Genomic DNA, 16,997 nt, shown 5'->3' on the forward strand with positions numbered 1-16,997 from the left:
GGGTATACAATTATTTATTAATACAAAAAAATATTCTTGGTATTTTTTTATCAGTATAATGATTTATATCCACCAATAAGAGACTTGAATGTCAAGTATGAAAAGTCAATTATTGTTTCATACCAAACTATTCAACAAATTGTAGGTCAAATAACTCTGAAAGTGTTAAGAACAAACATTATTATCTATACAATATACATACTATAAAATAATACAAACAAGGGACAAAATTGTCACAAAACCAGGTTTTCATTGTGAAAAAAAATCTGATAAAGGGAGACAACTCAAACTGAACTTTTGAAATGAACAAACAAAATTAACCCCCTTTGTAAGTTTGTTTTAAAATAAATCTATTTTTAGTCGTGGCGACCTTGACATTGGAGATATTGACGTGATTCTTTCGTGCGACACACCGTCCCATGATGGTGAACAAATGTGCCAAATGATTTTAAAATCTCATAATGAATGACATAGTTATAGCCCAGACAAGCTCATTTATGGCTATTTTTTACCTTTGAACTCAAAGTGTGACCTTGACCTTGGAGATATTGACGTAATTTGTTCGCGCGACACACCGTCTAATGATGGTTAACAAATGTGCCAAATGATTTTAAAATCTCACAATGAACGACAAAGTTATGGCCCGGACAAGCTTGTTCCGCCAGCCCGCCAGCCAGCCCGCCAGCCAGCCAGCCCGCCCGCATTCGCCAATCTAATAACCAGTTTTTTCCTTCGGAAAACCTGGTTAAAAATATACTAAAATTAATAAAATAACAATGCTCCACACATTAATCATATCATACAGAAAATTTTAACTTATGATAACAAAAGAACAATTATCAACACATTTAAAGTCATAACATTTTAAGATACAAAAAGAAGCAACTATTTTATTTTGCAAACAACTTCTTTAGATGTCATGGATTAGTTAACTGTACTTTTATTTGGTTTAATGTAAAACAAAAAGTTTTAGCAATAATACTGTTTACTTTGATTAAAACTTCTCTACATGTCATAGAGTATTGAACTTTGGTTGACACTTCAAACACATGCATTATACCCCCTTTCACAGAGCTCAGCCCATATATAATGTTCACATAAGGGGTACAATACATATTTCACTTAGCAAGGAGTGATGACCAACAAGGCCTGTTTTTATTTACAATTTACAATTATAAATTGCTAGCTTATATTGAATTTTTTTTAAATTATAACCCTATTGGGACATATTACATTCTCATGTCGTTGTATATTAAATTATGCAGGGTTTGGTATATGGAAATTCAAAAATGGAATTTGAAAAAACAAAGAAACATATTTTGTATGAAATGTACAAAATATTATTACAAACACAAGAATCTGAGAAGCAGTTTACTTTTTTTTTACAAGAGTGCTCGCCTGAAGGCCCTAGAAACTAAACTTATCTCAAGAGAAGATCGTAGAGGGTTTCATAATACAACATAAATGACCATGTTTTTCAACTGAGGGAAAACATTTACAAATTCAACTGGGACTACAGATATTTCAAGCAAGTTCCATAATATATACTATATAAAAACCTGCCCTGCTCCCTGACAACCATATTTTATAATGAAACAGAACCATTTTGTAACTCAGCTGAAATATTATAAGAATAAATGTTCTCCACAATTTTCATTTTCATTGGGCAAAATTTGCAACTTCTAGCGTTTACATGCTTTCTCTCCACTATGACATAGTGACCTTGTTTTTGACCCCACGTGACCCAGTTTCTAACTGGGCAAAGATTTTATGCAGGAAAATGTTCTGACTAAATTTCATGACAAGTTGACAATAGTGTGGCCTCTGTAAATGTAAACAAGGAAAGTGTTGACCAAGTACACTACATAATGGACATAGGAAAATGTTGACAAAGTACACTACACACCGGACACAGGGTGATCACAAATTTCACCACATTGTGCCCAGGTAAGCTGATTACCGAAAAGTCAGCACGTTCACCATTAATAATAATACTAATTAAAGCTGTTTTGGCTGGTGAAAATAAACGAAAAGCAAAAATATACAAATTGTATTAGGTGGGAGTACACAGCCTTTATAAAAAAAGCTGTGTGTGTGCGTGGGGGGGGGGGGGAATAATAGTATTATTTGGTGGGTAGACTTCTTTGTTATGTGGTGGGTTCAATTAAAATATGTTTTGTGTAGACAGCCTATATTACATATATTATTATATTATATGCTGGGTAGACATTATTAATTATGGAGTGGGTGAAATATCGTATAATGTGAAGTGGAGACATTTCTTTTATGTATTTGGTAATAATTGTATAAAGTGGAAGGTTAAAACCTTTTTATGCAGTTTGTTTTCAGTTGAATTACAAATGAGGTGGCTTGACTTTATATAATTTTAGAAGTTGACATCTATTTCTTGATTTTGCCATAGTACATGGGTATCAGTAAGTTATTCGTCAAGTAGGAGCATCACATTTTTAATGATACATGTATGCATGGGCTTGACACTTTCATACAATGTAAAGAGTTGACATAGTCTTCAAAATTTAATTAGACTATTACAAAATTCAAAGAAATTTGATTAAAAGGTGAATGTACAATTTAATACTTGTTTGATATATAAATAACCTGTACAAATGACTAGGACTTGTTAGAAAAGATGGCCACCATGAGTTCAGACAATCGTATCATTATAACAGTGTCTGTGAACAGTTTGATTATATGAATTTGATTTACTAGTATACACCTATTTCATTAAATGATGAAAAAAAGTTTAACTTAAACTTGTTGACACAGATTCATTATGTTTAGAAGACAAATTGTCAAGTACTTCCTAAAGGCAACTTCTTATTAGCTGTTGGTAAGATAATGATTTAGCCCTGAACCTGTATCATCTCCAGTTACCTTATCAATCTTATCTATCACAAGATTTTCATCCATAATTTCAGCATTTACATCCTTATCAACATCATTTCTCTCATTCCCTGGATCTGGACGACTCTGTTTTTTTGGCACAGCATCTTCAGAGTTACTCCCCTTACCAGACTCTTCTTGGTTTAACCCCTTAGAAGACTCTGTAATCAATCCTTCTGAAGAAAGAAGACTAGGAGAAATTATCTTTTGTTTAGCTGGGTCTTCCATTTCCAGAGATTTTCTACTCTTGGGTACGGTACTTGTGGGGTGTGTGGTTTCACATTCAAGTTTCAGAATGGTATCGTGGCCGTACGCTTTCAGATGATACACCATGTACTCCAGAACATACATCATGTTTGGGTTGACGTAGTGGAAACTGATTGCGTAATCGCTGCAGCAATCCGGCCCCTAGCAGAACAAAAACAGTCGATGATAAATTAATCCATTTCAACCACAAACCTGTTGATATGGGCCATGATATTTTTTGCATTACCAATATGACACATATTATTAAAGAAGCTACACATCTCAAAACACTTAAAGTTTCATTTGTGTCGTGTTCTGAAAAAACTGGGCATAACGCATGTGCATAAAGTGTCGTCCCAGATTAGCCTGTGCAGTCCTCACAGGCTAATCAGGGACGACACTTTCCGCCTAAATTGGATTTTTGCTAAGAAGAGACTTCATTTAAACGAAAAATGTCATAAGAGCGTAAAGTGTCGTCCCTGATTAGCCTGTGCGGACTGCACAGGCTAATCTGGGACAACACTTTACGCCCATGCATTATGCCCAGTTTTTTCAGAACGCGAGTAATTTAAAAGAAAAACCTGTTTGGACAGATATTTACTGTATGTCCAACACCACATTTAATTTAGAAGCAACACATCTTAAAACATTGTAGTTTACATATAAATCCAGAAACCTATTTGGCTCTGTATTTATTGTATGACCAACATGGCATTCAGTAGCTACACATTTCAAGACATTGAAAATTACATTTCAACCACAAACCTTCCCTAGCAAAATATTTAGGGTACTTCCACTACCACATGTCATTTAGAGGCTCCACATATTATAACATTTAAAACTACATTACAACAATAAACCTATCGGCCAAGGTATTTATTGTATGACAAATACAACATGTCATTTAGAGGCCCCAAATCTTAAAACATTGAAAACTACATTAATTACAACAAAAAACCTAATGGGCATGGTATTCATTACACAACTGATACACCATGTCATTTATAGACTCCAAATCTCAAAATATTGAAAACATTTCACCCACAAACTTGAATGGCTGGGTTTTGATTGTATCTAACACCAACAAGAGATGTGTTTGTCAGAAACACAATGCCCCCTAGTGCGCCGCTTTGATTTTTTTTGGACCTTTGACCTTGAAGGATGACCTTGACCTTTCACCACTCAAAATGTGCAGCTCCATGAGAAACACATGCATTCCAAATATCAAGTTGCTATCTTCAATATTGCAAAAGTTATTGCAAAAGTTAAACCAAGGTTAAAGTTTGTGACAGACAGTCACATACAATGACAGACAGTCACATACAATGACAGACAGACAGGCCAAAAACAATATACCCCCGATCATTGGATCTAGGGGCATATAAATAATTACGAGGATCAACAAATTAAAACATTGACATTTTCATTTCACCCATTAACTTGTTTGGCAGGGTATTTATTGTATAACCAATTACACATGTCATTTAAAGGCTTCACATTTCAAAACATTGAAGCTTACATTTCGACCACAAACCTGTTTTGTCGAGTATATTTTGTATACCGGTACCACACTAGTTAAGAAGCGACACATCTCAAAACATTGAAAATGACATTTCAACCACAAACCTGTTTGGCCGGGTATTAACATGTACATCTTAACACATCTTAACACTTTTGACTCAGAACTTAAATGAAAATGGCTATGTGCAACCAGCATAAAACCAAAACAACCTGCAGATAACTAACAGTCTGTTCAGGTTGTATGCTGTTTGCTGCTCATCAGTATCTTAGGGTTGGAAATGAAGCCTCAATTAGAGCACCACATAACGGGTGCCACGCTCGGCTGCAAAAGCTTGTCAGAATTTTTTTTTAGAGGTCACAGTGACCTTGACCTTTGATTTAGTGACCAATAATGGGTGTGGCGTGTAGAACTCATCAAGGTGCATCTACATATGAAGTTTCAAAGTTGTAGGTGGAAGCACTTTGATTTCAAAGGCAATGCTAAGGTTTTTGTTTAAGTTTTATATTAGAGGTCACAGTGACCTTGACCTTTGACCTAGTGACCAAAAAACGGGTGTGGCGTGTAGAACTCATCAAGGTGCATCTACATATGAAGTTTCAAAGTTGTAGGTGGAAACACTTTAATTTTAGAGCCTATGTTAAAGTTTGATATTAGAGGTCACAGTGACCTTGACCTTTGACCTAGTGACCCAAAAATGGGTGTGGCGTGTAGAACACATCAAGGGGCATCTACATATGAAGTTTCAAAGTTGTAGGTGGAAGCACACTTTGATTTTAGAGCCAATGTTAAGGTTTTAGCACGACGCCTACGGCGGATGACTAGCAGGCTATGACAATAGCTTGGGTTTTTCCGAAAATAACCTCGCTAAAAAAGCGAATCTAGTAAGAAAGGTCTTAAATTTAATTTGATTTTCTAAGGGACTACAAATGCATCAAAGTGCGTATGGTAAAGGGTAAAAACATCGAGAATTACATTTCAACCACTAACCTGTTTTGCCGGGTATTTATTGTATGACCAATACCACATGTCCTTGGGCAGAATATCTGGGATCAGATGGTGCTCAGGAACAAATGGGTGAAATCTCTCCCGCTGAAGTTCGTCCCTGGAATCCATAGGCACCACACCCACTTCCTGAAGATTTTTATGTACAAGTCTCTTGATAAATTGTTTACAACAGTATTTCAGGCATACCACTAAAGGGACTTGTTCATAGATAAGGATTCCGTCTATTGAAGAATGTGGTCACCAAGAGACAAATCAGTTTTCGTGATATAGCCATACTAGTAACAACCATTTGAACACTGTATGAGTCATTGAGTCACTCATTTTCCGCACTCATTACTAAAATTGCTTTGAACATTTACAAATTGTGTTATGATGTCTTGTCTGTTTTCACCAAATGATTTCAGTTTGTTTAAAATCATAGATGCCCTATGTTTGAACAGTTTTGCCCTTTGAAGTCTTGTAAAATCTTGTGAGGAATATCAAAACAATTCCGTTCCTCGGGATCTCAGGCATGACCTCTTGACATTTTGTATTTATGTTTCACTAACAATCTATAATGTTTCAATTAGTCTTCAGTAATTAAAAACACAAGAAGAAAAGTTTAAAATACAATGACTTTCCCAGGATACAAACCAAGAATTTCTTGAAGCAAAAGCTCATGCTCTACCACTGCATGCAGGCTTTTGTATTTAAAAGCAAAACATATACGCTATCTAATATATAGTACTCAACGAATTTTCCATATTATAAACGCTTTATTATTTTAATGATTTTAAATGATGATTATCCATGTACCAGCCAAAATAATAAGGATTAATTCTGTGCAGACTGCACATGCCTATCTTGGATACACTTTACACACATGCATTAAGTCCCGTTTTTCCAAAGCAAGGATGATTTACCTGCAGACATTTGCCCATTTTCTGCAGACATTTGCCCATTACCTGCAGACATTTGCCCATTACCTGCAGACATTTGCCCATTTCCTGCAGACATTTGCCCATTACCTGCAGACATTTGCCCATTACCTGCAGACATTTGCCCATTTCCTGCAGACATTTGCCCATTACCTGCAAACATTTGCCCATAACCTGCAGACAATTGCCCATTTCCTGCAGACATTTGCCCATTACCTGCAGACATTTGCCCATTTCCAAGTCTTCTGCCCCACCGGCGTCCTGGCGACACTTGCTGCTATCTCCCAAACCATTGTAGAATCTCTGTGGGGGGAAACAAGCAAATTTGCATCAGATGAAGCTACATGTACAGGCAATAAGCAAAGTAAACAAAAATGAACAAGTGTTCCGTGGTCGGAGACATATGCCCAGCATGGCCTTGACTGTGACCTTTACCTTTGACCTAGTGACCTGAAAATAAATAGGGGTCATCTGCCAGTCATGATCAATGTTCCTATGAAGTTTCATGATCCTAAGCCTAAGCGTTCTTGAGTTATCAGCCGGAAACCATTTGGTGGACGGACTGACGAATCAACCGACGGACAGACCGACATGTGCAAAACAATATACCCTCTCTTCTTCAAAGGGGGGCATAAATACTTATCTGCTATGTGGTCATTTTGAACTTGTTAATGCACACAAGGTCAATAACTCTTGGGTTTGTAAACCAATCTATATTTATTTGGATTGTTTAAAAAAAAAATCCTCATAATACCATGCTGTGAAACTTTGGTCGAAAAATGGATAAAAATTCAAGCTAAGAAAATATTAGAAGTGTACACAGAAATAAATTGTTTGTCACTCACTTTTAACGACTCCTTGCTGAGAACGTAGCCGGCACCCCCTGACATATATCCATTCTTGACATATGGTTTGAATTCACGGCCAAAGAAGATCGGTTTGGTTGCATTCTTATCCTCAAGTAAATACCTAAAAAGCAACACTGTTAATGAAATATGTCAACAAACATATACATGTAAACAATAATAGTGAACCAAAAGAATCAAAATTAAAATGTCAATAAATTTAAGAACGGGAATTACATTTATTGATTGGCATAATCTCTAGATTTGCAATGACAGAGCCTTGAAAAACAAGATATGTGCCTATAGGGCACAGATGCCCCAGCATTCCACTTTTGTTTCAAAAAAGCAAATACGTAAAAAAAACTCAACCTTGATCTAAAAGATAAAATTGCAAATTCCAAGGCCCATAACTTCGCAAAAAATCAATGGACCAAATACACTCATATGTTTGATCTGTAACTCATGAAAGAAGATTCAAATACAAAAAATCCGGGAAAAAAGCATTTTGAAAAAAATCCATTAAAGTATAATTTCAAGAAAATTGCTTAGTTTAAGGCCATGAATTTTGTCGAAAATGAATGGGCCTGAATGAAACTTACACTTGATCCGTAAGTCATTAAGATAGACTAACACACCAAAAAAAAAAGGTGAATATCTGCAAGCGTTTAGCAAAAGAGTCCGGAAAACTGTTATTGTAGAGAAAGTCAGTGGACCAGAACAAAACTTGGACATGATCCATGAGTAACAGTGGTAGACAGACTATTTTGATTTCTGTCAGTCTGCTCAACCACAAAATCTTATGTTTAACAAACATATACATAACAGCGTTCAAAGTTTTACATCAGACATTAAAAAAATATCCACAGATTTAATCAAACAATATGCCTGCTTTTCCGAAAAAACAAATGAAAGCATGGTAAATGTAAGTTCAAGTAGTAAGTGTGTCAAATTGTAATCAATTCACAAGGTTAGTATACAAGAAACATCTAGATGTATACACGTTGATAAGTTTACAATCTGATTTTTGCTGTTTTACAGGGAAATTAATAATACTCCCTTGACTATTATTTATATACATTTATATATGTACAAGTTTTCTACAATCAGAAATAAAACCAATTAATGCATATATATGAGAAACATGTTTTATACAATATCTATCAAATTACCTGGGAATTAAGAGAGTTGTTTTTTATCCTTCCTTACCATGTATTTTGTATGATCACAGTTGTTCAAGCTTTGGCATGATGTAAATATTGTTTTATGATATGATTGTACCATATTGAATGTTAACTTCATGGAAGCTTGCAGTGGAGATTAATTATGCATATTGGCAAATGAGGTGTATCCTATTTTTATTAAATATAAATATAAATATGCACAAATACACGCAAAATTACCGTAGGTTTTCAACAATCACGTAAGTATCGTCATCAGACTTCAAAAACCAATATTGAATGTTAACTTCATGGAAGCTTGCAGTGGAGATTTATTATGCACATTGGCAAATGAGGTGTGTCCTATTTTTATTTAATATAAATATAAATATGCACAAATACACGCAAAATTACCGTAGGTTTTCAACAATCACGTAAGTATCGTCATCAGACTTCAAAAACCAATCAGCCTTGTCAAGGTAATTTTCATAAACATGCTTGAAAGCTAATTTTGTCTTTGCCCAAAGTGTGTCCCTGCTCTCCGTGACTGACAGTACAACAGTTGGCAGTGATGAATCAGCCGCAGAGCTCATAAACACTGAAATAGAAATAGGGATAGCAGGTATTTATTTATGATATTAAAATAGAAATAAGCCACCATCTGAGAAATGTGCTACTGGGCTAACTAAATGCATGTTTGTAAAGTGTTGTCCCAGGTTAGCTAAAGAAGTCCGTACTTGCTATTCAGGGACCACACTTTCAGCCTAAAACTGGGTACCAGTATTTGCTCAGAAAAAACTTCCTTTACACACAAAAAAATAGGAAAGTGTTGACTCTGATTAGACTGAACAGGCTAATCTGGCAGTACACTTTACACGCATGCATTAAGCCACATTTTCATAGAGCCTGGCTCAAATAAACAATTTGTCGTATAAAACCAGTGTTGTAAATGTAACGTAACGTTATTTGCCGCGCCGCGCTTAAGTGTATTACGTCCCTGACGTCACGCCATATTTGTTGTTGTTTATATACGTCATTGTTTATATTTGAATCTGAAGTAAAAGGAAGAACCTGAACACACAACGCTTTGTACCTCTATTATCCCACACGATCGCGATATTGGTGCCGTTACAAAAAAAAATGAATCTACAGAGAATACAGATACAGAGAGAGGGTCACCGCCGTTTCATTGAGAAATATTTGGAGAAAATCGAACAATCTAAGGAGAACGATTCATTGACCGATTTTCACGCTATTCTCAACGCTATTGAAGCGAAAGTCACGATTCTAGAGACACTGAATGAGAAAATACTTTCACAGACGGAGATAGAGGGATTGGAGGAAGAAATATTTCAAACAGACACATATTCAGCGGAACTGGATATCCAGCTGTGTCGCTTACAAGCTTTCCGAGATCAACAGGAGAAGAGAGTAGCCCCGCATGCTACCGATCTACCACGAGATGACCAGAGAAATTTAAGTAATCAGCAGCGCAACAGCAATGGTTTGAACCCAGACGCTTCTTCTTTCTTTCCCGACAGAACTGTGACGCCAGGAAGTGTGGCGGCGAACTCTTACAGCCTGGCTCCCGGCGATGTTGTACTGAAGATAAGAAACGTGAACGCCACGAACATCAGCCACAACGAGGCCCAGGAGGTGGTCTGCGGGGCCACAAACATCCTGCAACTCACAATCAAGAAAGGTCCCGGAAAAAGCGCCTCTATGTCACCCACGCCCATCGGGTCCGGTCAGTTTTCGACCCCTCTGGAGAAACGTGATAAATACTCTACACTTCCAGACAATCGTATCGGAACTGGGTACCAAGCACTTAATAATGTATCTAGTGGATATAATAACGGCCAAGAAAGTAGTGCATATGACATGCGTCAGTTGGAACAAACTCCGCCAATGTCTGGGCAACAATCACAACATAATAAGTACCCTTACAGGGCCGTACCCAGAAAATATTGACTGGGGGGGCCCAAGGGGGGAGGGTGTGGGAGGGGTTGCCCCTCCTGAATCGATTTTTTTTATTAGGCACTGTTCATAGTGATTTTAAATGCGAATAAAAACCTTATTTTTTGCTATAAATTTATGGTATATAACAAGTAATTCAGCACCTTTCTTACGTCTAAAGCTTTAACCATTGGTGTGAAATTCACGAGTGTAGGACATTAGCCCTCTCGGACATTAGCCCCTAGCCCCTAGGACAATAGCCCCTAGGACAAAAGCCACTTATGACATTAGCCCCCTAGAACATTTGCCCCTTTGGACAAAAGCCCCTAACTATTTTTAAATTCATTTTTTAGGCATTTAATTTTATCTTTTTTAAAATGAAATGCAATTAAAAGGTAGAAAGTGATATACATATCAAGATGACATTATAAGATGATTAGTAACAAACAGAGCTCTTAGTATAGGTATATAAAACCGTGTTTTACTTTAAATATGCAATTTTCATTGTATCTTGTAGTTAAAGAAGAAACAAAAATATGAACACCTTTCAAAGTAAAAAATACTTCATAGTTAATTGGGCCCCATTCCTAATCTCAAAACGTATATATCTTTCCTATATATAATGGGGGCTAATGTCCGAGAGGGCTTATGTCCGTACCCCGAAATTCACACACATGTTTAAAGCTTAAGATTTCAGAAATGTATGATGTTTTATGAAGAAGGAAAAGCAACCTTTGAAACTAAAAAAACCTTTATTAAGACATGTAACCTGAAGTATGACTCTAGAGGAGGTTTGATTTCAAAGAGAAAATACTATTATTGTTATATGTCAGTAACTAACATATAACCTACTAGTATTTCCTCTTTGGAACCAAACCTCCTATAAAGTTTCAAAGTCAATTAATATTAAAATGTTTATCATCTAAAACACAGTTTTCACAGAAATGTCTCATAAAGTATGACTCTAGAGGAGATTTGAATTAAAAGAGAAAATACTAAAATCGTTCAGACCTACGACCTTCTGTATCAGTTCCGTCCATTTGCTGTTTCTCTTTCCTTCGCCAATTACGTATTACACCAACCATCTATGGATGAAGCATTGAGCGCAGCGGGTAATTGACAGATTGGGGATGTGTGTACAAGGTGATAAGAAAACATAGCCTAGGGGCTTATCTCCACTGGCGAGTAAATTAGCGCTAACCCCCTTGTGTATCAGTGGCAATAAAACACATCTGCGCATTTGTATTGCGGGGAAGTGTACTGTGGGCCCTTTCATGTGAGAAAAATTTGCATTAGGCCCATTATTAAAAAATCATAACTCGACAGCCAGCTGGGGGGGCCCGGGCCCCTGGGCCCAGTGCCTGGGTACGGGCCTGCCTTATATGTCGAAATCTGGTATTCAGTTACAGTTGAATCCACCAACTCAAATTGATATACGAAATGACAACAGCTACAACCAAAGAGGAGATTATAACGATGGTGGTAGTTACAGTCAGCCAATGTCGCATGTGCAATATACGAACGGAAATAGGACTGAGTCTCCGTATCAAAGGCAAACATCGGTAGGTTCTAATCGTCAATTTCCTTATTCAGGTCACCCTCAAAGTTATTTTAAAAATCCTACTCCATTTTCTCCCGGTTGTGCAGATAACTTCATCGACAACAGCCCACAGCATCCACGTGCTCAAAGACAGACGTCGTCCGGAAGTCAGCCAGTTGGTAATGTGTACGACGCGACAATTAGCCCTGGCTTTCAGTCCTGCTCTTACATGTCAGACGAACCTCCGCCTACCCCACCCCCACCTGACCTATCAACCGACTCGTTCCTTCAAGCGTTCCGGAGATTTGCCAGCCGGAAGTCGTTGCCCACGGTGATGGTATTAGACAATGTTACGACTTATATTGCTGCTTCCAATCACCTTAAGAAGCTATTCAACTACCAAGTCGTACAAGAAGGGCTTAGCAGAAATGGAACAGAGTGGCGATTTATTCCCAAAACGAACAACGTGGAATAACAAATAGACCAATAGTGAAACTCTATCCATTAGAAACAGCCAGTGATGTTGAATAGAGAATATTTAAGTATTAAAAGTTAAACGCGCAAATGTGATTGAAATACTGAAATAGACAGCTGAGTGTACATGTAATTGAAATACGAGAGACAGTTAAGAAAGTGTTATTCAGAAACTGAGTGATAAACATTTGATATTCATTTCAAATTAACGTGTATACTCGTGATCAAATTAGTGTTACTGCAATTTTAAGATTTTAACGAATGATTCAGGATATCATAAGTAATGATACATATTCTCCTCTGATTGTTAATAATTGTCACTTCGCGGCCCCCAGAATGTTGTAAATGTAACGTAACGTTATTTGCCGCGCCGCGCTTAAGTGTATTACGTCCCTGACGTCACGCCATATTTGTTGTTGTTTATATACGTCATTGTTTATATTTGAATCTGAAGTAAAAGGAAGAACCTGAACACACAACGCTTTGTACCTCTATTATCCCACACGATCGCGATAACCAGGTTTCTGGTCATTGATTCCTACTGATAGGGCCTTTGACCTCAAAAAGGGGACAGCGAACTTGTGATAATTTAGTATTGATTAAGAAATTAACATTTTTTACAGCTTATCATGTTTTAGTTTCAGTTCATTAAACAATATATATTGAATGCCAAAAGCCCACGTGAACATTAACTTATTGCAATTATCTTTTGAACACAATTTAAAAAATGGTATATCAAAAATTGATTTGATTTCTTTCTCATTTCACTAGAAAATGTTAAAGTTGCCCTTCAAAATTATTTTCTATTAAGTCACACATCCTTTTTATTATTAAGGAGAAAATGTACAAAGTTTATTACAACGATGATTGTGCAATTTAACAAGAATGTATTACTTTTTTTCCCAAAACTATGATAATTATTATGTTGTACCTATATCAGTTTACAAAATCATCTTTGTACTGTTTACAAATGAGTATATTTGGCACACTGATATATTTTTCCTTAGCAAGTATGTTATTTGAATAAATTATTAGTGAAAATTAAGCATGGGCAGTTAAAGGGAAAAAATACCCACTACAACACCGGTGAAAAGCATAAATGTCATATTGAAAAAAGCCTCTAACATACAAAAATAATTTTGTCTAGAAAAGCATAAGCCACTTCTATTATATTGTACTGAATACAGTAACAAGTCACTTACAAAGTATATTGCAACGCTTTCCCCATGTTGCTTTCACATGCTGGGCTTTTAGAGCATGATTAGATGGATTGGTCATGACCCAACAAAGCACTCGCACCTTGTCATGCAAGATTCTAGCTACCTCATTGGACTCCACTGAAATAGATAAATGATATTATTTAATTTATATTAATATGTTGATGGTAGTATAATTATTTAACACCTGAATATAAACACTTGATTGCTATGAGTCATATATTTAATATCTATCTGAGAGTCAGTAAAACTATCAATTGGGGATTTTAGGAATCGATTAGGTAATATTAGGACTGTATTTGGGAAAAGTTATATATATTTTGCCTTTGGAAATACGACTGAATATTGGCTAAAAAAGAGCATAGTACAGTATCTATTCGTATGGAATTTTATTGCAATTCACAGATGTTTTAATATTACTTTTTGATATACATGATTGTATTCATGAGATTAAAGTAGCAAAAATATAAAGACATGGACTCCAAAGTATGTGTCATCTTAACAATACATTTTAGTATGAAACATCAGTTTTCTGTTAATCTCAGCTCTGGTGATAGTCCAAACAATCAAAATTCCAAGTGGTTCCCATGATAAAATGCCCAACTTACAAAGCGTTTTATCTTCAAGCCTAGAATGAATTTAAAGATGAATATGTGGTCCTCTGGAAATTGCAATAGAAAAATTTAATGCTGCTTCAAAAAAAAAATTGCAACAGAGTTTTTGGATTTGAACTTCCACAAAATCCCTTTATCTTAGTTAACATCCACAAAATTTAAATATTTAATTTATTCTCAAATGGAATGCGCCAACATGTCCTTAACACATTTTGGATATAGAATTTGAAAATAGCCACAAACAGCACGACATGATTCTGAAACTGCTTTTATACAAGAAGAGAAAAACAGGCACAACTTTCAAAAAGGAGAAAAAGGATAATACAAGTATTCACTGAAATTTAAATTGAAAGTTGTGCAAAAGTGATTTTTTTTGCAGTATTAATGTTTTACTCATCAGCTGATATTACTGAAAACTTAATATAAACACATAACGGCTTAAAAAAAACTGTTTCCCTATATTTATTAAATATGAAAAAAATTACGCTTGAAAATACACTTAATAGATGAATTTTGTTAAGATTGACCTTTTGTTAATAAATATTTTCTTGCTACATTTTAGCTGCAAATGCATACCTGCAAAAATGTCTGACTGCATGGCAAGAACACCATGGTGCACCTTAGGCTTAAAAAGGCTTGTAATTGCTCTATTTTTTGACAATGATAATGGATAATATAAGATATAAGTTATAACACACATTGTGAATTTGTCATACCAACATAATTTGCTTATGAGAACATGGCAACAAAACATAATCATTGCTTTTATGTTATGATATTCAGTCTTTTGGTTTATATCTTAAAATATATGAGTCATGATATATGCTATATGTTGGTTGAGTCGTGGGTAATTTTCATAAATTGCTTTCATCAGAAATATTTTATAAATTTATGACTATGAATCATTATAAACATAATTATTAACCTTTGTTCTTTTATTTGTTGCTTTTTTTCCAAATGTGTATTGTCAGTAATAATAATAAATAATCGATTGTCTTGACAGTGTCGAACTGCCATCTTGAAAATGTTTTCTTGTCAAATGTGATTGCGCCGACATGTATGTAGATGTAAATTGGCTATTCCAATTTCAAGATTTGCATATCTATAAATAGCCTTAAAACTGACATTGCAGAGGAGAGTAACTTCCTGTGAAAAAATGTCAACATACGATTTAGTATGGAAAATAATCATAAATAAATAATTTTGTGTTACTTAGGAAAACTACATGAGCACTTTATAAAAGAGGAAATTTTTAATAAGAGCTCTACTGAATTACAATATAACCTGCTTTATCACATTTTTTATCGGCAAAATGATGGTGACCAGGTCAAAACTTTTTCTGTAAAGACTGCATAATGTGGGAACGTTCTATCACGCGGTCTCCATGACCACGACTCTAAAGAACCCACGACTCAACAAGTACAGTTTATAGACAGACCCACAGGTGTTGGGCACGTGGCCAAGTCACCTTAACACTATAAATTTGTCATAAAACATTTGTAATCATATTGACAAGAAAAAAAAATGTTGTCAATATGATAAAAAATGTTGTTTATGACAAATTGATAGTGTTAAAGTGACTTGGCCACGCGCCCAACACTTGTGGACGGACCGCACCTTTGTGACTGTGTGCCATTTCATCTTTCCAACTCAACCCTTTTGTTGGAGAGCCTTCTGAATAAAGATGGTCATGATCAAATGCTGAATTTGGAACGTAAGATGACGTTTGTCGCAAAACTGGCACTGGATACGACGCAGACGTTGAAACAGTCAAATAATAATATGCCAACACGGAACCAAAACACACTCCGATCACGAATGTGACCGCAACGGATTTCGTAATGCCTATTTGACCATTAGCAGCCATTATGGTTTCAGCGTGTAAAACGTTGGTTTAACCTCTAATTTCTTGTGTTTATATGCTATCTCATTGTTATTTCCAATATAAAATTGCCAATGTAAACAACTATGTGTAAGTTGAGTGGGAATCGTGACAGATGTCATACTTCTAAGTGAAGAGCTCAAACGCCACGCAATTCAGTAACTGCACAAAAGAAAATTAATGAGACATTCTTAAATTGGTTACACTACACCATCTAAAAACAAATTAAGCAAAGCACTTGAATATCGCTTTCAGAAATATAATCACGTAACCAGAAGCAAAATACGAAAATTTTATCATGTTTGAACGTTTTCATTCTCCTTACTAAAGAAGGAAACTTATCGCGATTAATTGAATGGACGCAGCTTTGAAGACTTTCTTTCTTTCTTTCTTTCTTTCTTTGTATACTGCCAACCGCTCTTTCGAGCATTATAGGCAGAGGGACATTATCGAGACTGATTGCATAATCACGTGATCTGTATGTAACATACTCTAAAACATTTTATGCCATTCAAAGTGAACAATGATTCTGTCGATTGATAAAACAGTTCAGTATTCGTTTTTTTACAACCACAAACAATATACTATTGATTTTGCAAACCGTCCATCCATTCACTCATTGAAGTGAATTGGAAAGGAATCGATATTTAACACAATATCTGACAATAAATTCAGTAGTTTATGAGGCTATTCAAACTTCATTTTCATGTGTTTTTTT

At 35.6% G+C, this 16,997-nt stretch overlaps 1 protein-coding gene and 1 long non-coding RNA gene across 2 annotated transcripts in view; one reads left to right on the forward strand and one right to left on the reverse strand.

The window, feature by feature from the left end:
- The window catches only part of LOC127854892 (uncharacterized), an 88,503-nt gene extending 87,763 nt beyond the window's left edge, over positions 1 to 740 (forward strand). The window contains exon 2 of the long non-coding RNA XR_008037187.1: positions 223 to 740. This is a non-coding gene — a long non-coding RNA (uncharacterized LOC127854892). The remainder of the gene's footprint in view (positions 1 to 222) is intronic.
- Positions 566 to 16,394, reverse strand: LOC127854876 (glycoprotein-N-acetylgalactosamine 3-beta-galactosyltransferase 1-like). The gene is made up of 7 exons (XM_052389979.1): positions 16,015 to 16,394; positions 13,769 to 13,903; positions 9,011 to 9,194; positions 7,440 to 7,563; positions 6,811 to 6,897; positions 5,660 to 5,803; positions 566 to 3,312 (listed from the first exon to the last, which is right to left on the reverse strand). Exons 1-7 carry the CDS (start codon positions 16,262 to 16,264, stop codon positions 2,842 to 2,844), a joined length of 1,395 nt encoding a protein of 464 aa, XP_052245939.1. The 5' UTR covers positions 16,265 to 16,394; the 3' UTR covers positions 566 to 2,841.
- Between the last annotated feature and the right edge of the window lie 603 nt (positions 16,395 to 16,997).

The sequence above is a fragment of the Dreissena polymorpha genome, chromosome 13 (genome assembly GCF_020536995.1).
Source record: "Dreissena polymorpha isolate Duluth1 chromosome 13, UMN_Dpol_1.0, whole genome shotgun sequence".
NCBI classification, from domain to species: Eukaryota; Metazoa; Mollusca; class Bivalvia; order Myida; family Dreissenidae; genus Dreissena; species Dreissena polymorpha.